At 58.3% G+C, this 24,814-nt stretch overlaps 1 protein-coding gene across 1 annotated transcript; it reads right to left on the bottom strand.

Moving 5' to 3' along the window:
• Window positions 1–61: 61 nt before the first annotated feature.
• Window positions 62–24,814, bottom strand: LOC133769969 (myosin-6). Its single transcript, XM_062205421.1, has 38 exons — window positions 24,402–24,814; window positions 23,869–24,081; window positions 22,213–22,356; window positions 21,848–22,004; window positions 21,721–21,748; window positions 21,472–21,583; window positions 21,110–21,202; window positions 20,461–20,524; window positions 20,143–20,241; window positions 19,612–19,715; window positions 19,376–19,514; window positions 17,757–18,025; window positions 17,368–17,538; window positions 15,968–16,277; window positions 15,330–15,400; window positions 14,986–15,073; window positions 14,781–14,898; window positions 14,525–14,648; window positions 14,126–14,262; window positions 12,699–12,954; window positions 12,326–12,568; window positions 12,011–12,187; window positions 11,601–11,746; window positions 11,275–11,365; window positions 8,610–8,999; window positions 8,234–8,360; window positions 8,012–8,130; window positions 7,512–7,708; window positions 6,821–7,004; window positions 6,513–6,678; window positions 6,287–6,411; window positions 4,353–4,661; window positions 3,810–4,013; window positions 2,559–2,684; window positions 2,196–2,471; window positions 1,125–1,220; window positions 461–595; window positions 62–139 (listed from the first exon to the last, which is right to left on the bottom strand). Exons 2-38 carry the CDS (start codon window positions 24,067–24,069, stop codon window positions 116–118), a joined length of 5,820 nt encoding a protein of 1,939 aa, XP_062061405.1. The 5' UTR covers window positions 24,070–24,081; window positions 24,402–24,814; the 3' UTR covers window positions 62–115.

Below are 24,814 nucleotides of genomic sequence, written 5' to 3'. Positions count from 1 at the left end.
CCAGCAGCCTTCCGGCTGCAGGCTGGACAGCTGGTGGGAAAGACAGGTGGGCGCAGGCGGAGTCAGGCACTCGTGTTTATTGCGGGTTAACAAGAGCGGGGTTCCGGAGGTGGCGTCACTCCTCGTCGTGCATTTTTTGCTGAGAAAGGAAGGAGGGGCGTGAGTGGCAGCTGGCAAGAGGGATGGGGTGTGGGGAGCATCCCTAGGGTTTCCAGCGGCTGAAGGAGATGCCCACAGCCTGGGACTGGCTAGGCCTCTGGGACCTTGGGGTCCCTTGCTAGGGGTGCTGTGGTTTAGGGGAAACACGGGGCATTCAGCAGAGGCTCCAGTCTTTGAGGGCTGCCCTAAGCAGGTGCTGTAGGACCCTCAGGGCTGTGAGGGCTGCCTACTCTGAGGGGCATTCATGTCAGGGGGTGTGCTGATTTGGGTGGATACTGGAGCCCCTGGGGGAGGGACCCACCTTGGCGCCGATGTCGCGGCTCTTGGCCCGCAGCTTGTTGACCTGGGACTCTGCGATGTCTGCCCGCTCCTCCGCCTCGTCCAGCTCGTGCTGCACCTTGCGGAACTTGGACAGGTTGGTGTTGGCCTGCTCCTCCTGTGGGGGTGGGGCGCGGGAGGAGCCTCCTCAATCGTGTCCTGCACGGCCACCACCCACTGCCCAAGTGAATCCCGTGCTGCCTGGTGGGGGGCCCCCCAGAACATCATCCCATCTGTCCCAGCATGCCTCGGAGGGACGCTCCCCCAGCCCAGGTTCTCCATTATCACCTTACATGCACTTTCCTGTCTGCCTGGAAGTCTTCCTCCACTGGGAAGGAAGTCACCTGCTAAGCCCAATGTCGAGGCCACAGGCCTGCCTTAAGCATCGTCTGCCCCCTGTCCTGCATCAGTGTCCCCACTGCCTTCATGTGGACTTATGGTGCATAGGTTGTATGCGTGGGGGCAGGTGCCTTGCTTCTGCTGAGTCAGAGTGCCTGACACAGCTCTGACCAAACCAGCTATTATAATAAATGTTCACATTTAGAGCAATCTTTTGTCCGAGCCCCACCATGCGTGGTGGACATGCATCGATTCTCGCACATAATAGGTGCGTTGATGAAGGGTGAGAGAGAAAATCATCAACTCACCGCCTCCTCGGCCTGGCGCTTATAGGCCTTGACCTTCAGCTGCAGCTTGTCCACCAGGTCCTGCAGCCTCAGCAGGTTCTTCTTGTCCTCCTCCGTCTGCAGGGGGAGAAGGAGGTTTCAGGGAGGAGTGAGCGCCATCGCCTTTCTGTTCCCCATTGTTCTAGCTCCTCGCCATGCCTCAGCTGCCGCCTTCCAGGCGCCCAGGGTAGAGCGCGGTGGGAGAGATTCCATCTCTGACTCAAGGGAGGCAAGGCAACGTTCTCAGCCCAGAGTCCACCAAGCACTGGGGGCTGTGTGTGTGTGTGTGTTGGGGGGGTGCAGCTCTGAACTTCCCGAGCAGGTGAGACAGAGGCACTGGCTCTGTTCTAGCCCCAGCGTGGGGAGCAGAGCAACACACATGCTCTCGGCCAGTGGCTCTGGAGTGACCAGGGCTAAGGAGGAATGCAGAAAGCAGGTGCACCCTCATGGCTCACGTTATTCTGGTCTATCATAGCCCAGTACTCTAACACGGCAGTGCTGCAGTGAGCCAGGAGCACTGGCTGCAGGACCTAACCAGTCACCCCCCTCTCCAGCTCCTGGTGCGTGCTTCTGTCCGTGACAAATCCACGGTTCTAGCACTGCACCCTGTCTTGCCTCTGGGGTCCATCTGTCAAATGGACCAGTTCCCCTGTCTCCTTGGTCTCTCTCCCAACAGGCACACTGTGATGAGTACAGGGCATGGGCAGAAGCTCTGAGCTAAGCACATGGAGGTCTTAGAACATTCTGGGATCTTCTTTCTCTAAAGCCTTCCCTTGGCCGTCGGGAAGTTCTCTGTCATTTCCCACCCCCTGACTCTCCTCCCTAACGTGCCCCGCAAAGGTGGAAGGGGCCTCTGGACTGCTCTGGAGCTGTCCTGGTGGAGCTCTCGGTTCTTGAAAAAGAACTTTGAGGAAGTAGCAGGTTCTCCACTTGCTAGAAAAATCCAGACTCAGGCCACACTGACTCCCGAGAAAGAAAATGAATCTACGGACAGCGTTTCAAGGCGCAGGTGGCCTGGGGTCCCGGAAGGCAGCCAGGGCACGCCGCGCGCACCTGGTAGGTGAGCTCCTTGATGCGCCGCTCGCTCTTCCTCATGCCCTTCACCGACTCCGCATTGCGCTTCTGCTCGGCCTCCAGCTCGTTCTCCAGCTCCCGCACCCGCGCCTCCAGCTTCTGCAGCTGCTTCTTGCCGCCCTTGAGGGCGATCTGCTCGGCCTCGTCCAGCCGGTGCTGCAGGTCCTTAATGGTCTGCTCCATGTTCTTCTTCATGCGCTCCAGGTGGGCGCTGGTGTCCTGCTCCTTCTTCAGCTCCTCCGCCATCATGGCGGCCTGCGCGCGGGGGAGGGGCGGCACACGGTGGGGTCAGGGCCTCACACACCGGCCCCTCGGCGCGGGAGGGCGGGGTGGGGGACTCACGTCCGTGATGGCCTTCTTGGCCTTCTCCTCGGCGTTCCTGCATTCCTGCACCGCCTCCTCCACTTCCGTCTGCAGCTGGGACAGGTCTGACTCCATCTTCTTCTTCTGGTTGATGAGGCTGGTGTTCTGGGCGAGGAGAGAAAAGGGTCACACCCACTCGTGTACTTGTTACCTCCTTCCACTTCAGAGAGCATTATAAGTGGTTGTTTAGGGGCCGGCGCTGTGGTGTAGTAGGCTAAGCCTCCGCCTGTGGAGCCAGTTCCAGTCCTGGCTGCTCCTCTTATGATCCAGCTCTCTGTTAATGGCCTGGGAAAATAGCAGAAGATGGCCCAAGTGCCTGGGCTCCTGCACCTGTGTGGGAGACCCAGAAGAAGCTTCTGGCTCCTGGTTTCAGATCGGCCCAGCTCTGGCCATTGTGGCCATTTGGAGAATGAACCAGTGGGTAGAAGACCTCTCTCTCTGTCTGCCCCTCTCTGTAACTTTGCTTCTCAAAGAAATAAATCTTTTTTTAAGTGGCTGTTTAGTCTTAAGTTCCAAGCCCTGCTTCTGAGAGAGCCCTCGTTTTGTGCCAGTGATCCCTTTTCCTAGGAGAACAGCAATGTCCCGGATGTTCTCTGTGCAACCACTCAGCCCTGAAGACAGACTTCAAGCACCAAAGCCTGTCGGACTCTTCAACCACAAGTTGACGCAGGGACATGGAAATGGAAACAACTTGTTTCCAAGAACAACGTTCTGGAAATGATTATGGTTCTAGAAAGAATGCTGAGGGGTAAGGAAGAGGGGACGAGGTCAGTGGATGACGGCACTCTCATACAGCCTAGGTTACACAACCCACCAGGCACTGCAATCAGTGGGCATGAGAGCTCGTGGCAGAGTGTGGCTGAAAACAGTCTGGGTGAGATTGCAAAACAAGCGGTGCTCTGTACAGAGTCTGGTGCACAAGCAGATGTAGTTGTGCTTCTTTAAGGTCCCCGACTCTCATCTTTACAGAGCAAGTGGAAGCCTGTCTTCTGGACCAAGGCTATCAATGAGAGCAGGCATTCCACTGCCCCAGATTTAGCCGGCATCACCCATCAATCACACCCTCTTCGCTTTTAAGTCTGGACTTCCTTCGCAAGACAGCAGAGATGAGAGGTGGCCCAAGAGATGAACGGATCTGTGATCCTGGCCGGACACGCTCACTCAGATACCTGGTTTCAGTGGATGTCCTGGGCTCTGACGCTTCCCCGCGGAGGCCCCTGGCGCCCTCACCTGGGAGTGCAGAAGCTGCACCCGCTCGCTGGTCTCGATCAGCTCCTGCTCCGCCAGCTTCCGAGACCGCTCTGTCTGCTCCACCACGGCCCGCAGCTCCTCCAGCTCGGCCTGCAGTAGCGTGTTGCGCCGCTCCACGATGGCGATGTTCTCCTTCAGGTCGTCATTGGCCCGGACTGCATCATCCAGCTGGATCTGGGTGTCCTGCCAGGGGAGGGATGACGTTGGGATACCTGACCCCATACCATCAGGGCCTTTCATCTGCGGTCTGACACACACCTCACCTAACGTTCAGTATCCTCATCAGCTGGAATCAGGGAGGCACACTCCTCATCGACACGCTAGGCTGGAGACTGGCCCAGGACACACACATACCTCAGGGCCTGGCCAATGCTCCATCCCTCCGGCCTCCAGCCACTTTCTCCCATGTGTTGCCCTAGTGCCCTATGCTCTGGCCTTCATCATTCCTCTGAGCCCCTCCCACCCCGCCCACCCACAGATTCTGCCCCCCCACCAGCTCCCGAGAGCCTCTGCTTCTGTTACCTTCAGGTGGGCTTGGGCGTTCTTCAGATGCTTCTGGGCCTCGGAGGCCGTCCTGTTGGCCTGGCTGAGCTGGATCTCCATCTCATTGAGGTCGCCCTCCATCTTCTTCTTCACCCGCAGGGCCTCGTTGCGGCTGCGCGTCTCTGCGTCCAGGGAGGTCTGCAGCGAGTCCACCACCCGCAGGTGGTTGCGCTTGGCCTGCTCCATCTCCTCGTCCTTCTCCACCAGCTTCCGCTCGATCTCCGCCTTGATCTGGTTGAACTCCAGCTGAGCCCGGAGGATCTTGCCCTCCTCGTGCTCCAGGGAGGCCTGGCAGGGGTGGGGAGAGGAGGGTGGAGGCCTACCATCAGGGCCCAGGGAAGGAGGGGGGAGACAGGCCGAGGGTACAGAGTGTCGGCCAGGACTGTGGCCAGGAGAAGCAGGGTTGAGAAGAGACAGGGAGGTGGCACCATTCCCCAGGCCCTCGGGCTGTTGGACTCCCTGGGCTTCCGTAATCCCTGGGCTATCTTGTCTGGGAGCGGGTTTGGACCTCACACCTGCCAGACCCTCCAGCATCTACATCGTACCTATGTCTGACCATTGAAAATACTATGGAGAAAAGGAGGAATTTTCATAGCCACAAATGCAACTATGTCTTTGTTTCCCAGGACTTCACTCTCTTTTTTTTGACAGGCAGAGTAGACAGTGAGAAAGAGAGAGACAGAGAGAAAGGTCTTCCTTTTGCCATTGGTTCACCCTCCAATGCTGATCCAAAGCCAGGAGCCAGGTGCTTCTCCTGGTCTCCCATGGGGTGCAGGACCCAAGCACTTGGGCCATCCTCCACTTACTCCCAGGCCACAGCAGAGAGCTGGCCTGGAAGAGGGGCAACCAGGACAGAATCCGACCGGGACTAGAACCCGGTGTGCTGGCGCTGCAGGCAGAGGATTAGCCTATTGAGCCGTGGCGCCGGCAGGACTTCACTCTTTAGTGGGAAAAGTTAGAAGCCCCCAACCACAGGGCTATTCCTAGGTTCTTAAAAGTGAACAGAAGGGGCCATTGTGGTGGCATAGCAGACTAAGCCTCTACCTGCAGTGCCGGCATCCCATATGGGTGCTGGTTCGAGACTCAGCTGCTTCACTTGCGATCCAGCTCCCTGCTAATGCACCTGGGAAAGCAGTGGAAGATGGCCCAGGTCCTTGGGCCCCTGCACCCGCATAGGAGGCCCAGAAGAAGCTTCAGGATCCTGGCTCTGGATCAGCTCAGGCCATTGCGACCATCTGGGGAGTGAACCAGTGGATGGAAGACCTCTCCCCCTCTCTGCCTCTGCCTCTCTGTAACTCTACCTTTCAAATAAATAATAATCAATAAATCTTTAAAAAAAGAAGTGAACAGAAATAATGAGCTCATACGCTCATTTTACCTTCATTCGATCTTACTGGGTATGCACAGTTAATCCCATCTTACAGATGAGAAAGCTGAGGCACAGGGAGCTTAAGGACCTTGTCCAGCCACACATTGGAGGTCCTCAAATCAAGCTTGCTATTTGATCCTGGGCCAACATGCCCGTCTATCATCTGAGCAGTGTTGGGGTGCCAGGTTGCAGCTTTGACAAGCTAGTGGGAACCAAGGCCTCTGGCCTACAATCTGACTGTGACATTTCCCCTCCTGCCAACTCTGGCTTTGGACGTGGTCACAGGTAGTGGGCAGATGACCTTGAACTAAGAAAAAGAAGCTAAGAGTGAACGCCAGGGGTCTGGCTGGTCGGAAGTGGCAGATTTCTCTGCAAACCCTGTAAGTGCAAGATTTTTGTCTTTGTATAATTTGTATTTTTCAATGGAATGAGAGCATTTTATACCATCAGGGAAAAAAAGAAGAAAGAAAAAGGAGTGAAGAGATTTTGTTGCGGGGCCAAGGCCCCTGCCAGGTGAGACAGCCGGGCAGACTCTGGGCCTCACCTCGGCCTCCTCCAGGGCCGACTGCAGCTCCAGCTTCTCGGCCTCCAGCTGCTTGCGGACTTTCTCCAGCTCGTGCAGATTCTTGCCTCCTTCTCCCAGCTGCTCCGTCAGGTCTGAGATCTCCTCTGGGGATCAGAGGGCCGGAAAGCTCAGAGCCTGCGTTCCCCTGACCCAACCTGGCCATCCCTGCCACCACCCCTCCCTGGCTTCTCGGCCCCCAGCGCACCCTGCAGGTTCTTGTTCTCCCGCTTGAAGGTCTCCAGGTGCTCCAGGGACTCCTCGTAGGCGTTCTTGAGCTTGAAGAGCTCGGTGCTGAGGGAGCGCGCCTCCTTCTGTGAGGACTCCAGCTCCGACTGCGACTCCTCGTACTTCTGCTTCCACTCGGCCAGGATCTGCCCCAGACCAGGCTCATAGTACGGGACCCCCAGCCCCTGGTCCCAGCCCCGCCTCCAGGGAGGACGGCCCTGGCCTGGCCCCAATGCCCAGCGCCCGCCCGGGCCTGCGCGCTGGCTGCGGCCCCACCCCGGGGCCCACCTTGTCGAAGTTCCTCTGCTTCTTGTCCAGGGCGGCGGCGGCAGCGTTGGAGCGCTCCACGTCCACCATGAGGTCCTCGATCTCGTTCTGCAGCCGGTGCTTGGTCTTCTCCAGTGAGGAGCACTTGGCGTTGACGGCCTCCACGGCCTCCTCGGCGTCCTGCAGCCGCTGGGCCAGCTTCTTCCTGCCCGGGGAAGGCGGTGTGCGTGACTCCACTTGGGAACAGTGGGGCCCCGGGATGACCACTCCCCACCCCCAACTGCTGAGGCCTCCTGCCTCCCCATAGCTCTTGGGGGGTGCTAGAATCCCAACCTGGAGGAAGCCTAGGCTTTGGGGGCCTGGAGCAGAGCCCCCAGCACAGATCGCCCAGGCCTGTTCCCTACAGGCAGCAGCAGCTAGGGGACCCTTCCCCCAAGCCAGGCTCATCGACGGAAGCTCCTCTGACCAACAAGCTTTTTGCTCGTCTTATACGTGAGCGTCAGGTATAACCCGGGCTAAAAGCTCGCCTGTCACAGGAAGTGGGTCAGGGCCAGCCAGGACTCAAAGAGTTCGGGATCTAGACTTTCTTCCCATCACCTCTCTCTCTCTTTCTCAACCCCAGCTGCCTTCCCGCAAGCCCTCTGCCTGTCCCCACTGCAGGTTCTTTTGCTCCTCCCTCTGCGAGTTATGGTGGGAGCTGCAGGGCACTCACTTGGCCTCCTCCAGCTCCTCGGTGCGCTGGATGGCGTCCGTCTCATATTTGGTCCTCCACTGCGCCACCTCCGAGTTGGCCTTGGACAGGACGCGCTGCAGCTCCGCCTTGGCCTCCATCTCCTCCTCGTACTGCTCCCGCAGCAGGTCACAGTCATGGCGGGCCGACTGCAGCGCGTGGGCCAGGGCGTTCTTGGCCTGGGGAGAGGCGGGCGCCAGATCAGAGGGCGTCCCTGTCCCCCATTCTCTGTTCCCTGCCTGCATCCACTGCCTTCGGCCAAGCCCCAGGCTCATCCGGCAGGAGCATCCAGGAGGAACCTCCAGATCTGTGAGTAGCTTCCCGGTTTGCCCAACCAGGATCCTTAAGAAGAAGGACAGAGGCATTCACTGACTTTGGTGTGTCACAGAGCCAAAGGCAGCAAGCCTACACTAGCGGGGGGCCTCCCTACAGCGTCCAGGCCACCGTCAAGCCTTCTGCACCGTCCCCCGGCCGGGCCTCACCTTGCCTTCCTCCTCCAGCTGCCTCTTGAGGTCCTCCATCTGCTGAGTGTAGGACAGCTTGCCCCGGGTCAGCTGCGAGATCAGCGCCTCCTTCTCTTCCAGCTGCCGGGCTAGCTCTCCTGGAGGTGGGAATGCAGGAGTTGTGGGTCTCCACGCCCCCTCCCACAAGGAGCAATCAATGCCCTTCCCCGGGGCAGGCAAGTGCCGGTCAGGGGCACGCACCGTTCTCGGTTTGCAGCTTAGCTCGCTGGGTGGTGAAGTCGTTGAGGGAGCGCTGGGCTTCCTCCAGCTTCATGCGGTACTCGTTGGCCTGGTCTTCCAGCGTGCGGGACACTTTCTCCAGGTTTGCCTTTGGGCAGGAAGGGACACAGGGAGGGTGAGCCAGGGGCAGGGGCTGGGTCGATCGGAGAGGGAGGAGTAGAGGGCAGAAGTGGGGGAACTCGGAGGACAGGGAAGTGGCCTGGGCAGTGTGGGAGGGGCACAGTCCCAAGGAGGGACATGAATTATAGGAGGGAGGACGACTGGGAGACAGACTTAGGCGAGGGTCAGGGCAGAGAGGAAGAGAAGGCCACAGAGGGCGGGGCCGCGCCGGGCCCACCTTGGCCTTGATGATCTGCTCCATGTTGGAGGTGACGTCATCCAGCTCCAGCTTGAACTCGCTCTTCTCCTTCTCCAGCTTCTGCTTCACCCGCTGCAGGTTGTCGATCTGCTCGCCCAGCTCGGCCACGCTGTCCGCGTGCTTCTTGCGCAGGGCGGCGGCCGTGGCCTCATGCTGCAGCGTGGCCTCCTCCAGGTCCCGCCGCATCTTCTGGAACTCGGCCTCGCGCTTCTTGTTCATCTCGATCTGCACGGACGTGGCCCCGCCGGCCTCCTCCAGCCGCTCGCTGATCTCCTCCAGCTCCCGGGACAGGTCGGAGCGCAGCTTCTCCACCTTGGCCCTGGCAGTGCGCTCGGCCTCCAGCTCCTCCTCCAGCTCCTCGATGCGGGCCTGGGCAGGGGCACAGAGGGCTCAGGACCCCACTGCCCGCACCCCTCTGCCAGAGTCCCCCCACTTCCAAGGCACTAAAGGACATCCTGGCTGTCAGGTACCTCGTGGGCAGTGGCTCTCAGTTAGGGCAATGTCTAGACACAATTCTGATGACCATGACTTGTTGGGGAGTTGCTTCTTGTGGGTAGAGGCCAGTGATGCCGCTGTACATCCCAAAGTGCCTAGCCACCGAGTGGAATCTGATGGAAACCAAACCTTCAAGGCATTTCCTGAGGGCATCCCAGATCCAGTCTGAGCATGTGCAGCCCTGGGTCCTGAGAATCCATGCTGGAGGGGGACCCTGAGATCTCGTGAGACCACGAACCTCAGAGTCTACAGATTCACTAGGCCCTGCTCTGCTCTCTGTAAGGTAGTGTGGGTGTCTGCATTTTATCAGTATTGGCAGCAATATGCCTGGAAACAAATATTTTCGGGAGTTTCTGAGTGAGCTGCCAAGTTCAGTCTGCTCTTTCCTCACTCTCCAGGGCCTGCTTTGCTTAGGCCTAGGACTGGGTCCCAGCTCGACTGCTCCATTCCAGGCCAGGTTAGTGCTGGCAGAGCGTCCTCCTCTTCATCACCTTTCTGGCTTTAGCCTTGGTCTTGACTAAACCCGGAGAATTTCTGTCTACCATTTTTGAGCTGTTGCCTGGCTAGCCAGGAGCAAAGGGGGGCTCCCGGGATCCCCTTCATCTGGGGCATGGCCATTTCTCCTGTACTGTGCATGGTGGGAGCTGTAAGCAGGAGAAGACCCCCATGCCCCTACTCCCAGGGTAGAGAAGGTGGGACTTGTGTGCAAGGCTTGGGCTGGAAGAGGGAGGACCAATGCCAAGGTCGGTGGGGTTCACCGCTGTGTTGTTCTGGGTCCAAGAGGCCAAAGATTCAGGGCAGAAGAACCTGAGAATGGCTCATTATTCTCAAAACCAAGAAAAGGCATCCAAGAAGATGGGAAGGCAAATTTTCATGGGACGCAGGCCAGCCCCTGGGCAGAGGAATCCTGTTAAATGTTACTGACAGCCTGGGCCGTGGTGCCAGGGAGACCAGTTCCTCCTGTCCACAGTCTGCCTGGAAAATGAGAGCTCCTGCCCCCAGTAGCTGAGAGCCTGTTGCCCTTGCGGTCTCTACATCCAGACCTGGCCATGCAGCCTCTGCAGCCAGAAAGTGGGGATGACAGTACCTGCCTTAGTGGGTCCAGGGCTTCGTAACCCAAGACTAAAAGCATGTTAAAGTCTGAAGTGCAGCGGCTGGCACTGTGGTGCAGCAGGTTAAGCTGCCACCTGTGACACAGGCATCCCATATGGGTACTGGTTCGAGTCCTGGCTGCTCTACTTCTGATCCAGCTCCTGGCTAATATGACTGGGAAAGCAGCCAAAGACAGTCCAAGTGCTTGGGCCCATGCCACATAAGCTCCTGGCTTCTGGCTTCATTGTGGCCATTTGGGGAGTGACCTAGCAAATGAAAGATCTCTGTCTCTGCCTTACTTTTTTTTTTTTTTTTTTTTTGAGTTTGAAGCATACTCAAGGTAAGGCAGACTATGGTGTTCATTTAATCTCATCTTGCAGAGAGACAACAGGTGTGTGGAAGACAAAGAGTCCCACCTGGCTGAGGTCTCCAACCTGAACTACATTAAAATGACCTTCATAGAGCGTTTCCTAACACAAACATTGTCACACATGCTGTCTCCTCTGGGCCTGTCACTCCATTTTACATATGAGGAGAGAACCTGAGATTCAGAGCCTGGCTAAAGGCTGTAAGTATTGACTGCATAGCCACAGGGGGACCGCATGCCCATGGGGTGTCCTGGGGGCTTCAGTCTGGGTTGGCGGCTGGAGTCAGCACCAGGAAAACCATGAGCAGAGCGGCCCATTAGGAAGGCACTGAAGGAAGGTTCTTTGACTCCCCCCATGCCAAGGGCAGAAGTGACCAAGGAAGGAGGCCCCATCCTTTGTCCCAGCGCATAAAGCTGTGAGGCAGGGTATTATCTCAGAGAGAGAGGCCCCTCTAGTAGGTAGCACTCTCCCCCTACTATAATTTTTCTGAAATAATACATTCTTGCTCTCTAGGGGGAAAGTTGGTGTTCACACGTGCCTGGGAGTCTCAGAGGGCTGGGTCTCCGAGTCTGCCTGGAGTTCAGATGGCACGCAGAACCCAAGCAGCCCCCGCAGCCTTGGTCACCTCAGGGCCCCTGGGCTCCAGTCTCCCTCCTGACTTCCCTGGGCTGCGCCAGGCAGAGCATCACCTGGTTTTCCTTCAGCTTCTTCTGCAGCTGGAGGGCCAGCGCCTGCTCATCCTCGATCTTGCTATTCAGCTGACTGATGTCAAACTCCTTCCTGGAAAAGAATGGGGGCAACAGTGGTCCTCCTCTCTCTGAGGTCATCCTCTTCTCTAGCCTCAGCATGCCAGAACCGGCTCCCTCCCCTGGCCCAGAGATCCAACAGGGAGGGCCGTGGCGGACCTCATTTCCCGTGTGTCCAGGCAGCCGTGACCAGTGGTGCTCAGCCCCCGGCACTCCAGCTACCAAGCCAGACACCCTCATGAGCACTTGCTGTGGCCCCAGGCTCCTACTTCTTGAGCTTCTCCTCCAGCTGCAGCTTGTCGTTCTCCAGGTCCATGATGCTCTCCTGGGTCAGCTTCAGGTCGCCCTCCAGCTTCCGCTTGGCTCGCTCCAGGTCCATGCGCACCTTCTTCTCCTGCTCCAGCGATCCCTCCAGCTGTGGGAGAGAAGACAATAGACAAGGTGGAAAACCTGAGATCCACAGTGCATGCTCTTCTGCTCCCTTCACTCAAAGGCTACGGGGATTGGAAGTCAACCCAGCAGAGAAATCCTGAAAGCACAAAGGATTTAGAGACCCAGCCTAGAGAGGAACTGCAGAGAGCAGGAAGGCTAGAGGGACTGTAGAAGTTAATTTTAGGGATCAGGAACCCCTCGGCTATTGGTGTTGGCTGAGAGACGGAGCATGGTTCTTACTACTCACATCGTCCACCTGCTGCTCCAGCTTGAGCTTGGCCTTGGACAGGGTGTTGACCTTGTCCTCCTCAGCCTGAAGGTCATCTAGGGCCTGCTGGTGGGCCTCTTGCAGAGCTTTCTTCTCCTTGGTGAGCTTGGCGATGATCTCGTCCAGCCCAGCCATCTCCTCTGTCAGGTTCTTCACCTGCCAACCCGAAGACCCATCCCCTTTAGGCCCAAAGGTCACCAGCCCAGAGACATCCCCGGGCCAAGGATCAGGACCACATTCTGGTCTGGGAATCCTGCAGAGCCCCCGGCTGGAGGCAGAGGCTGCCGCCCTCACCTTGTTCTCGGTTGCGTGCTTCTCCTTCTCCACCTTGGCCAGCGTCAGCTCCAGGTCATCAATGTCCTTCTTGAGCTCGGAGCACTCGTCTTCCAGCTTGCGCTTCTTGGCGGTGAGCTCGGCGTTCATCTCCTCCTCGTCCTCCAGCCTCTCGTTCATCTCCTTCACCTTGGCCTCCAGCTGGATCTTGTTCTTGATGAGCTGGTCGCAGCGCTCCTCGGCATCATTGAGGTTGTCTTGTTCCTGGAAGAAGGCGGGGAGAAAGCTGGTGATCAGAGAGAGGAGAGGTTCAGGCTTCCCGCCCCTGGAGATGAGGTGGGCTGGAATCTGCGGGAGGAGAGCAGAGAGCTGAGGGGTGAGCAGGTGGCCTCACCGCCTGCACTTGGAGCTGCAGGTCATTCTTCTCCTGCAGCAGCGACACCATCTTCTCCTCCAGCTCCTTGCGGCGGGCCTCCGACTTCTCCAGGGACTCTTTGATGCGCCCGAACTCCTCCTTCATGTTGGCCATCTCCTTCTCCGTCTCCGCGCTCTTCAGCAGGGGCTTGATCTTGAAGTAGAGCTTCATCCAGGGCCAGTTCTTGACCCCCATGAAGGCCCGGATGTTCCACTGGATGACCAGCAGGGCATCCCTGATGGGGGAATGGGGGCCAGGGAGAGGCGCTGTGTGAGAGCACTTCCCAGTCATGGGACCAACTGCACCCCGCCTCTCCCCCATCTCCATAGCTTGTGGGCACTGGAGGGCAGCCTCACCCACTGTGTGCACTCCCACCCCCCAACTTCTCTCTACTGAACATGGAGATGGGAGTTGTTTAATTAATCAGTTCAATCAAAGGGCAGTTCTTATCATCCCTGCTGGGGCTACGATAGTAGTGGAAGCTACCACTTATACAGCCAACTAGGGTCAGTATTTCCACTCTCATACGAACCTCAGATATGTTAAAATTATGTAGTGTGCTACATGTCAGAATGTCTACTATGTATGTAAGTTAGGAAGCATGAAAACAAAACAACTCTCCAAGAACCCACAGCCTCAGCAGGGGCCACTCCCAGCCTTTGGATCCACTGTGGGCTCCTCCCTGAACCCTTTCTGCAGGCACCCGCCAGAAGCAGCCACTAATCTGGTTTCCTGCATCCTTACGTTTGCAGGAAACAACGCTTTAACCATACATGTGTGTATCTTTAAAGAAAATATTGCTGGGTTTTATTAATTCTGAGCTTCATAACAATTGTACCAAAGTATACAAACGCTTCTGTGGCTTGCTTTTTGTTCACTCAACAACCTGCTTTTCTAGTTCAAACACACTGTATCATGCAGTTGGAGCTCATTCATGTTCACTGCTTTCTAATATCCCAGACTGACCACACCAGTATCTATCCATTCCCCTGTGGATACACATTCGGTTTGTTCCCAGATGTTTGTTATGATGATCAGTGCTGCTCTGGAGATCCTTTCTCGTCTCGTGCTGTGCATGTGTAGGAGTTCTTCTATGGGAATGCACTCAACAATGGATTGGAAAGTATGTCATTGTTCAACTTTAATGATAAATTGCTTTCCATAGAGGTTGTGTTAATTTATACTCCTCTAAGCAGTGGGTCAGACTTCTTAATTTTATCAACCCAGTGTGTTAAGTGGCATCTCACTGGAGTTGTCATTTTAAAGAATTCCAAATGAGGCCCAGAGGCAGCTTGTGAAGGGCAGAACCAGGGCCCACCGCCACATCTTGAGATCCACACTGGTTGGCACTGCTGTCTGCCTTGGGTCACATCCTGGGGCGCCTGTTCCTTTCCTCCCTGACTCACCTGCGCTCCAGGATTTTCTTGAACTCAGCGCGCATGAGCTGGCCCCGGGACTGGGCCTGGATGCGTGTGATGATGCGGCTCAGCCTCTCGTCCCGCATCTCCTCCAGCAGCCCCAGCAGCCCAGCCTTGAAGAACACCTGCAAAGGACAGGGGGGTGGGGCGCAGCCTCAGAGCAGGGTGCCCTCAGGAGAAGCAGGGGTGGCTCCCAGGGACCTGTCACCCATGCATCCTAGACTTGACTGTGAAAATGCGAAAAAACAAGACAGAAGTGAAGCTGGGGTTCCTGTCCTTGGGTTGAGAGAGGAAGTCAGGAGCCTGGGGTCAGCCTCCAGTGCTTCCAGCTGCTCCCCTCATCATGGCTGTCCACCCTGGAGCCACCCAGTGGGGCTCCAGACTCACCTTGGTGTGGCCGAACTTGTACTGGTTGTGGTCAATGTCCAGGGAGCCCAGCAGCTTCTCTGCCCCCTTCCTGCTGTCAATGAACTGGCCCTCGGGGATGGCCGCTGGGTTCAGGATGCGGTACCTGGAGAGGGAAATGCCTGGAGTCACCCCTCTCCCCTGCCTACAGGATTTTCCAGGCCTACCTGCAGACGCCCCTCCCCCACCCCACCCCACCCCTGTCCCCTGAGCCCTGCGGTGCTCCAGTGGTACCCACCTCTGCCGGAAGTCCCCGTAGAGGATGCGGTTGGGGAAGCCCTTCCTGCAGATGCGAATGCCCTCCAGCACGCCGTTGCAGCGCAGCTGGTGCATGACCAGGGGGTTGTCCATCACCCCTGCGGCAGGAGAGGATGGGGAGGGTCAGCCTTGGGGCAAGTGAGTGTCAGGCATCCTCCCCAAACCCAAGCCTCCCCATGGCTCACCTGGAGCCTTCCGCTCATTGGGGATGATGCAGCGCACGAAGTGAGGGTGGGTGGTCCTCAGGTTGGTCATCAGCTTGTTCAGGTTTTCCTGTGCGTGCATGAGGCAGGGGAATTAGCAGACACAAGAAGCATCCCTTAGGTCCCTGAGCCCTGGGCCCCAGACACCCTAGGGTCCCTGGAACCAGCCAAGGGACAAGAGCTTGATGCATAACTCATGATATGAGTGCAAGCCCGGATAGACTTTACACCAAAAATGGTCATGAAGCTCTAGCAGCTTTCCTACCCAGCTTGGAGCATCAGGAAAGATTCTGGGTGCGGTACCTGCAACAGGGCCTCCTGCTTACCCGGTGGAGAGCTGACACTGTCTGGAAGGATGAGCCCTTTTTCTTGCCTCCTTTGCCTTTGCCAGTGTCCGCTAATAACAAGAGAAGGGACAATGAGCATGAGCTCAACATCCGAGGAGTCCCCAGGTGGGGCAGGGCCGAGCCATGCAACAGCTGGGTGACTTCAGGCAGGTCACTGCCCAGGTAAAGGCGGGTGGATCAGGGCAGGCACGAGAGGCAGCTCACCAGTGCTTGCCACACAGTAGGGACTGAGGTCATGGCAGAGTCCTTATCCCCACCCCTCCCATCTTCAAAGCCTACCCTCCACTTTTCTTCTTACACTTTGTCCTCTCCAACTCACATCTTCTCTCTCTCTTCTCTGAACTGGAGGCTCCCTGGTTCTATCATTTGTTGGGGGAACCCTTTCAATGTTCACTGAGAACTCCTGCGTGTATAGCTCCCTGCTGGGTGTGGCACTGCCATGCATGCGTCACCCTCATTGACCACTAGCTGTTCACAACTGGACATGTGCACCAACATGCACTGAAAAAGGTGGAAATGGCAGGTATGACAGGAGAGATACAGGAGGACTGCCTGACTGCACCCTAACACCTTGCACTCCCAGAAGCTCCCTGGCCCAATGCAGCGTGCCCCCTTACCAGTGTCGGCAGAAGCATAGGTGGCGAAGAGGGTGGCCATCAGCTTGAGGGAGGACTTCTGGTACAGGCCCACCACCGTCTCATTGAGAGGGTCCTTGTTCTTCTCCAGCCAGCCCAGGATGTTGTAGTCCACGGTGCCGGCGTAGTGGATCAGGGAGAAGTGGGCTTCCTGCTTCCCCTTGACGTTGCGTGGCTTCTGGAAGTTGTTGGACTTGCCCAGGTGGTTGTCGTACAGCTTGGCCTTGAAGGTCATGTCAGTGGCCTTGGGGAACATGCACTCCTCCTCCAGGATGGACATGATGCCCATGGGCTGCAGGCGGGGCAGGGAGGTGGAGTGAGAGTCACTGAGCACACTCGCGGCCTTTTAGGGTCCCACGCCTTGACAGAGAGAAGACTCTGCAGCCCAGTACCGCAGTAGCGCCAGAGGCAGCCTGTGCCGGCTCCTCCTGCCCCAAGATAGCAAGCCCATACTCAGTTCATCTAAATCCTGTTGTGTCTGGCCTTTCTGCCCCAATGGACCCAGCAATGAACTACGCACTCCTCGACACCCCGAAGGCCTGCAGTGCCTAGCAATAGAATCCCTTCTTCCTGATGGCTCAGGGCCCCGGGGCCTGACAGATGTGTGTTGGGGGCACCAGACTGCAGGAGCTGGCTACACCCTGTTCAAGGAGACTGACAGTTTTTTCAAAGCACGGTTGGAGGGATCCAAGTTTGGCACAACACTCTGCCCTTCAGAGCTCAGGGGCAGGAATCCTTCTGTGCATCTGAGTAAGCCATGGGCCATCTCTATAGAAAAGCACAGGTGCTTGCACACACACGTGTACTGCACCATGCACAAGCACTTTTTTCCCTATAGAGTTTTAGGGGATTCTGAGGTCTCTGGGAGCTGCGGATCCTGGTTGAGAATCTCTGCATAATGATCCAAAGCTCATGGGTCATTTTCTGAATGCAGGGGTGGCCTGGGTGAGGGTCAGATCCTGAGGGCCCTGCACTGGCAGCAGTCTGCACTGGCACGAGGGGAAGCTCCCATCAGCCCCCTCCCCCATCCCTTCTAAGGAATGCCTGCAGACAAAGGGGGCTGCACACTGGCTTATTTCTCAGCAAAGAGGAAGGGGATGGGAAGCCAAACATCTCTACTTTCAACCTGGAGTCTTTCCATGAGTGACACCTCTCACAGGTGCTCAGAAGGGCCAAGAGTCCTCTCCTTCCCTGCACCTTGTTCTGTATGACAGGTGGTGACCATCACACAGGGGACAAGGTGCAAGGCTCTAGACCTCACAGAGGGTAGAAGGTGGGTCTACAGAGGGGCTTGGGATTCTCGGGGATGGAATGAATGGGGTTGCCCCTGTGACTGGGATGGGGCAGAGGAGGGGGACCCAGGCGGTGGGGCCAGGTGGCACCTTCTCAATGAGGTCGATGCAGGCCTGCAGGTCCATGCCGAAGTCAATGAACTCCCACTCGATGCCTTCCTTCTTGTACTCCTCCTGCTCCAGCACGAACATGTGGTGGTTGAAGAACTGCTGCAGCTTCTCGTTGGTGAAGTTGATGCAAAGCTGCTCAAAGCTGTTGAACTGCAGAGGGAGGGGGTTGGGAGCAGGTCAGGGGGTGGGTGTCCCTGTGGCATGGAGCTGAACTGTACCTGAGCCACGCAGGGGTGTGGTTTGTCCCCTCCCAGGAGATCCGCCCCTGTCACTGCTTCATCTGCACTGCCTTCCGGTGCCCGGCCCAGAGCTGGGCCTCCCTAAGTGGTGGTTGAATCCTCCCCACTCCCAGGGCTCCCCCAACTCACGTCAAAGATCTCGAAGCCCGCGATGTCGAGGACGCCTATGAAGTACTGGCGCGGCAGCTTGGTCTCCAGCGTGGCGTTGATGCGCATCACCATCCAGTTGAACATCTTCTCGTACACGGCCTTGGCCAGAGCCCCGATGGAGTAGTACACCTGCTGCACGTTCTGCCCCTTGGTGACGTACTCGTTGCCCACTTTCACCCGAGGGTGGCACAGCCCCTTGAGCAGGTCAGCGGAGTTCAGCCCCATGAGGTAGGCGGCCTTGTCGGCATCTGGTTGTGAAGGAAAGGAAGAAATGGGCACTTAAACCACCTCTGCACCAATCTCCTCTCATTAACGAGGAGGGCTTGGAGAATCGAAAGGCCACCAGGCTTGCCCACGGTCACTCAGCCACTGCATGCTGGAGCCAGGCTGGACCCCAGGACCCTTCATCCAGCAGCTCCCCCACAGCTCTGCCTCTCTCTCTGCTGGGTGTCTCCAGGCTAGTCCTCCACCAGCACTGCTGTGAGCACATGTCCCCACCCTCAGCCAGCCCCTCCTCACCTCCTCAGGGCAGGGGTGTGGCTGATGGACTAAGAGTCCCCTGCTCCTGTCTCCTTTGGCCCCCACCCCAGTACTGGGGGAGGGGGGGCTGGGCGTGTCCTGCTTTCAATGCATTGCTGACCTCTAGGACTGGCTGGGAAATTCAGGCCACAGCATCAGACAGGACAGCTCCCCCAACCCCTCAATGCACCATCCAGTATGGAGATTTCTCTATTTAGAGGGGGATTTATTGGGTGTAATTTCAAGACTTTTGTGGTAACTGTTGACATGCTATTGTGAAACCTGGGCTTGGTTCTTATCTGGACAGACTTGGAGAAGAGACCCCTGAAGGGGGGCTCAGAGGAGCGATTTCAGTGTCCACCTGGTGCTGTCCACGCCTCCACACCTCCTTCTCAGAGGATCCCCACGGCAGCCTTCTGTTTCACTGAGAGGGAAACCGAGACCCCGCGGGCAGTGACACACACACCGGTGTCCTGACCTCTGGCCTGCTGCCTCTTAAACAGAACTCGGGACTGGGCGGCAGCCCCGATATCAAAGATGGCGATGATGTGCGGAGTTCAGGGCGTGGAGGAGTCTTGGGTGAGGAGGAAAATTCCCAGCTTGCTCCCTGGAAGCGCAGCTGGGGCTAAGAACCTGGCAGGACTGTAGGATCCCAGTCTGCCTAACCCCTCCCAAGTCCCTGGTCCTCCCCATCCCCGGGGCCACCCCTCTACCCTCAAGCCTTAGGTCCCCCGGGGTGCCAGTCTGGGAATGGCAAGCGGTCAGAGACCCGGCCAGGCTCTGAGGAGAGTCTGGGGGCGGGGCCAGACGGCTGGGGGCGGGGTCTGGCCCGGAAACCAGCCCAGCTCTCTGACCGGCTGCTCCTCCTACTTTTCTGGTTTCTTCTGCTTTCTCTGTTGCGGTCCAAGCAACATTGTAGTCGACCTAACTACTGAAGAACTCTTGAACGGCACCACTTTGGATGCTGCTTGGGAGTCCTCCGCACCCCGGTGAGTGTCTCCGGCACAAAGCCGGGGACAGGGCCCGTCAGCCCAGCCGGCCCCTCGGGCCCTTCCCGCACGGCTGCCTGCCCTGCGCACCTTCGGTGCCGTCCGGCTCCGCCTGCTCCTCACGCTGCTTCTGCTTGAACTTCATGTTTCCGTAGTGCATGATGGCGCCTGTCAGCTTGTAGATGCCGACTTTCTCCTCAGAACTGAAGCCCAGCACGTCGAAGGCATTCTGGGACAGAGCCAGGGGCCACGAAGGGGGTTGGCAGCGGCCTCTCGGAGCTCCCAGGGCCTTCCACCTGCCCACCCAGACCCGTCTCCTCGCTCACATCGGTGGCCATGAGCTCCTCGGAGTCGTCGATGGAGGCCACGGACACCTCTCCCTGGGACACGTAGGCGTAGTCGTAGGGATTGTTTGTGATCAGAAGCATGTCTGCGACAGACAAGGGCCGGGCCAGCGGGGCAGGGAGAGGGCAGGGGGAGGGGAAGGAGAGCAGGTGGAGAATGGAGGAGGAGGAGGAGGAGGAGAGGGAGCAGGAGGAGAGGAGGATGAGGAGAGTCAGCACCAGGAGAGACTCCAGCGGAAGTGAAAGAGGAGAAGGGGCCCTGGCAGGGAAGACCCCAGGTCCCCCGGGAAAGCGAGAGGGCGCATGGTAGGGGAATGACACCTGGGGGAAGCTGAGGCAAAGAAAGAGCAGGAGGAAGTCGGGCAGGAAGAGGAGAAGCAAATGAGGAGTCAGGCGCGTGGCAGAGCCTGGCCGAGGCAAGAGGCCAGTGTGAGCACGTCCCAGGTGGGGAAGGGGAGAGCAAGGGAAGCAGGGGTGGGGTGGGGTGGGCTTGGGGATGGCAGCGCGGCTCACCCAGCAGCTCCGGCTTCTTGTTGGACAGGATCTGGTAGAAGATGTGGTAGTTCCTCTCAGCCTTCAGCTGGAAGATCACCCGGGACTTCTCCAGCAGGTCTGAGCGGGAGAGGGGGACGAAGGAAAGAGGGTGGAGATTGGGGGGACAGGCTCGTGCATGGGGAGAAGGGAGAGCCGGGGAGAAGGGGAGATTTGAAGACCAGATGCCAGTGTGGATGAAGACAGAAGACGAAGGAAATGACGAGACCCAGCCACCCACATGCTGGAGGAGACAGGAGCAGAGGGCCCCGGGGAGGGAGGGTTCCGTGTGGCACTCACAGGTCTCTATGTCCGCAGAAGCCAGCTTTCCAGTGGCTCCAAAGTGGATCCTGATGAATTTCCCCTGGGGGCGGATGGGACAGAGTGAGGAACCTGGCCTGAAGGGACAGGATGAAATCTGGGGCCTCGAGTCAACCCAGAATGCCCTGGAAGGTTCTGGAAAATGTCCATGACCTACTTGGTATCAGTGAAATGGAACAGGGTGCCCATCCCCACATATACCAGGGGTCTGGGAGTGGAAGCCCGGGGAAGGCTCCTTGGGCATGTCAAGCAGTCCTCCCAGCACCCTGAGCGAGGCGGGTTTTATCACCCCCTCGTCACAGCTGGAAGAGCTGGGCTCCAAGTCTGTGACTCGGGGAGCCAGTCGGGTCTCTGGCTCCAGAGCCTGTGCTTTCTTCCCATTTCTGGTGTGGAAGAGCTCTGGACACACTCCTAAGACAAACCCGAAACAGCAGTGAAACCAGCCCTGTCACTCGGCCATGGGGAGCTTAGGAAGCCATGCCAGAGCTTAGGAACCAGTCGGGTTGGGAGGGTTTGGGGTGTGTGTGTGCATGCGTGATGTTAAGCCAAAGCCATACAGAGTACAGTCAGCACCCCTTTTCTCATCAAGGCTGGAGGAGGCCAGTGGGCAGCAGCTGAGGGCACTCACGAAGCGTGAGGAGTTGTCGTTCCGGACGGTCTTGGCGTTGCCGAAGGCCTCCAGGGCGGGGTTGGCCTGGATGATCTGGTCCTCCAGGGTGCCCTGAGCGGGGGGGGGGGGGGGGGGGGTAGGGTGGAGGTTTATCCTGCATCCCCCTCTTGGAGATGGAGGGGGACAGGGAGTTGCCCTGAGCCCGGGGAAGGGGTTGGTGGGGAACCCCTGGTGGGTGTGTAGCTCCCAAGGGCTGTGCCCAGGCCCCGCACTCAGGAACCCTGCCGGGTGGTGCACTGCTCCCCTGGGCTGGGTTGGGGTGAGCTGGGCCCGCCTGCCCTCAGGTCTTCTCTCTGTGGAGCCTGCAGCCCGCATGGCACCTTGTTGGCATTGACGTTGTCCTTCTTGCCCCGGTCACCGATGGCTGCAATGCTGGCAAAGTACTGGATGACACGCTTGGTGTTCACCGTCTTCCCCGCCCCGGATTCTCCGCTGTGGGACCAACCAGGGTTCAGGATCCCTGCATTCCCCAAGGCACACAGCCCTGCCCACTCCTCCCGTCTCTCTCAGGCCCAGCAACCAGGGCCCAGCACCTCACACCCCACCGTGGGCGGACAGTGCTCACTCACGTGATGAGGATGGACTGGTTCTCCCGATCTGGAAGAGAAAGGAGAAGAGGCAGTGAGGTCAGGGCCGAGGGCATAGCTGGGTGATGGGGTCAGGGGCGGGGCACGGGGCCGGGGCCTCCGGGCTCACCCGTCAGCATGTACTGATAGGCGTTGTCAGAGATGGAGAAGATGTGGGGCGGGGCCTCGCTCCTCTTCTTGCCCCGGTAGGCAGCCACCACCTCGGCATTGTACACCGGCAGCCACTTGTAGGGGTTGACGGTGACACAGAAGAGGCCTGAGTAGGTCTGGAGCAGAAAACAGGGTTGGGTATAAGGTGTGCAGGGAGAGTCCGGGTGGGCAGGGGCTTCCCTGCAGCCGACCAGGGACAGGAAGAGGGGGAGAGGAGATTGGCGTCCCTTGGGAGAATACCTGCCCCTCTCCTTGGGAAAGTCCCCATGGTCTCTGGCCTCTCTCCCAGAGGGAAGACCTGGGGGGAGGGACAGGAGCACTCACATAGATCATCCAGGCTGCGTAGCGCTCCTTGAGGTTGTAGAGTACCGCGGGCTCATGCAGGAAGGTCAGCATGGCCATGTCCTCGATCTTGTCGAACTTGGGTGGGTTCTGCTGCAACACCTGGTCCTCCTTCACGGTCACCGTCTGGAGAGGAAGCACGGGCAGCAGGACGGGGCTGAGCACGCGTCACCCAGGGCCTCTGCCTGCGCGCACCTGTCAGCCTTGCCCGCTCACCTCCTCCCAAGACACAGCCTTGGCCTTGCTCTTGCAAGCCAGTGCTCCAGCCCCTACCCCAGAGCTCCCCAGATTGTGCACCTGCTGCTGTCTTTCCCAGGCTAGAGACTATGCTCGGCTCCCTTCCTCTTGCCACTTCCCCAGACCCTGTGCCCATGGTCACCCTCCCGTGTCTAGGGGCAAGCCTGGGAACCAGAGGCTCTCCGATCTGTGCACACACACACTTCCCCAACCCCCAGGCCATCCCCTAGGGCTGGTGTTGAGGATGGCAGTTGCTCAGAGCAGACCGTCAACTGTCCACCCTGCACTCCCCATTCGTCACTGTCATGTGGTTTGATTGGCACTTGTCATCATGTCATGGTGTCATGAGATCCTGCCGGTTGGAATTAGAGGAAGCTGTGGCTCTAAATGATCAAGTGGTTAACCTGCAGTGACTAGCTAGTGGCAGAGCTGGCATCAGCGTCAAAGCCCCCAGTGAGTTGTGGCCCATCCTACACCTCAACGGGATGCCGCATCCGGCCGGTGAGTGTGAGGCACACAGCTTGGAGTGGCTTACTGCTGATTCTCATGACTGACAACACGGGGACCAGGGGCTTCTGAGTGCCATACACCAGCCCCAGGATGGAGGGTTAAGCTCACACATTCCCATTGTTTGTGTTCATTTGGGTCTGAGAGTTTGTCCTTGGTGTGGGGACGTGGATCCACGGGGGAAAACCGAGGCAGAGGAGGGATGCAAGTCAAGGAAGGGAGCGTCCTTCAGTGCTGTGTCTGCTCTGTTTATCTGCAAGGCCCTTCTGCGGGGTAAAACAGCCGGGGCTGGGCCGGCGCCATGGCTCAATAGGCTAATCCTCCACCTGCGGCGCCGGCACACCGGGTTCTAGTCCTGGTCAGGGCACCGGATTCTGTCCCGGTTGGCCCTCTTCCAGGCCAGCTCTCTGCTATGGCCCGGGAATGCAGTGGAGGATGGCCCAAGTCCTTGGGCCCTGCACGCGCATGGAGACCAGAAGCACCTGGCTCCTGGCTTCGGATCAGCACAGTGCGCCGGCTGCAGCATGCTGGCCACAGTGGCCATTGAGGGGTGAATCAACGGAAAAAGGAAGACCTTTCTCTCTCTCTCTCTTTCTAACTGTCCACTCTGCCTGTCAAAAAAAAAAAAAAAAAAAAAAACAGAAAAAACAGCCGGGGCTCCCCCGGCCAGCCTCCTGTCCGGCAAGGGGGATGTGTGTCTGGGGGCGGCAGCCTGCTGCAGTGGCCCAGATCTGTCTGTGAAGGTGCCGATGCTGCCATCCTGGCATCCCTCCCCCTTGGAGCTCTTCTCCAGCCCCTCTGCTCCCACCGTAAGTGGCTCCAACCCTGCACCTTCACCCTGGCTCCTTCCCTACCCCAACCCCCCGCCCCACCTCAGCACTGTGCCCCACACACCTTGCCGCTCTCGGTTTCAGCAGTGACCTTGCCTCCCTCCCGGGACACGATCTTGGCCTTGACGAACTCCTCCTTGTCATCAGGCACAAAGCACTCAGTGCGGATGTCAAAAGGCCGTGTCTGGGCCTCCAGACGCTCTTTCTCGGACTTGCGGAGGTACTGGGCTGCCGCCCCAAAGTCGGCCATCTGGGAGTCGTCCATCTTGCTGCTCCCCTGGGGCCAAGACAGGAGGTCCTGTGACTCCTGAGGCAGGCTCAGGCTTTTATGGGTGTCCCCGTCTTTCCCATTCCCACTCCTTGCCCCACCGCCTCCTTTCCAGGACCTATTGCTCTCCCCTCACTACCCAGTGAAAGGATCTGCCTGGGGCCACCCACCCCATTCAGGGCTCTGCTCAGCTGGGGCCGAGGGAGGATCTTTGTAAGAGGTCGGCATGGGGGGTGGGAGTGCCTGGGGTTGCAGGGAGGGGGGCACAGCGGACCTGGCTCCCGGAGAAAGCCTGCTCTGCTGTCTGCAGAGGAGATGGTGCCTCTCACCTGACTCTCTCCTCACAGGGAATCCCGGAGAATCTGAGCCACTGGAGGAGCAGGAGCCACAAAGTGCAGAGAAGAGAACATGGAGACAGGTGATGGGACGAGGAGCCCCAACCCAGAGGGCCGACGGACACCAGCAGGGTGGACCGGTAGGGAGTAGGAAGAAAGGAAGGGATGCAGAGTGAGTGAACGTGGGAGGGCAGGGGTGTGGAAGCAAAGACAGAAACAGAGAGAGGCAGGGAGAGAAGAACACACAGGCCTGAAGGGAGGGCAAGGAAGGAGGGAGACGGAGAATGAGGACTGGGACAAGTGCTGACCAAGACAGGGAGGCAAAGCAGCACAGGGCCAATGGGCAGGAAGCCACCCAAAGGAGGGAGAAAGTGCTGAGAACCGGGCAGGGAACCAGAGAGACAGGA

Source organism: Lepus europaeus, chromosome 11 (assembly GCF_033115175.1).
Source record: "Lepus europaeus isolate LE1 chromosome 11, mLepTim1.pri, whole genome shotgun sequence".
In the NCBI taxonomy this organism is placed as follows: Eukaryota; Metazoa; Chordata; class Mammalia; order Lagomorpha; family Leporidae; genus Lepus; species Lepus europaeus.
This window is presented reverse-complemented; position numbering and strand designations above follow the sequence as displayed.

Coding starts and splice junctions, on each gene's coding strand:
- LOC133769969 (XM_062205421.1), bottom strand. CDS start 24,069: ATGGACGACTCCCAGATGGCCGACTTTGGGGCGGCAGCCCAGTACCTC. Junction 17,539..17,756: donor CGGGCTTCGAGATCTTTGAC/GTGAGTTGGGGG, acceptor CTCCCTCTGCAG/TTCAACAGCTTTGAGCAGCT. Junction 596..1,124: donor AGCGCCAGGCCGAGGAGGCG/GTGAGTTGATGA, acceptor CCACCCCCACAG/GAGGAGCAGGCCAACACCAA.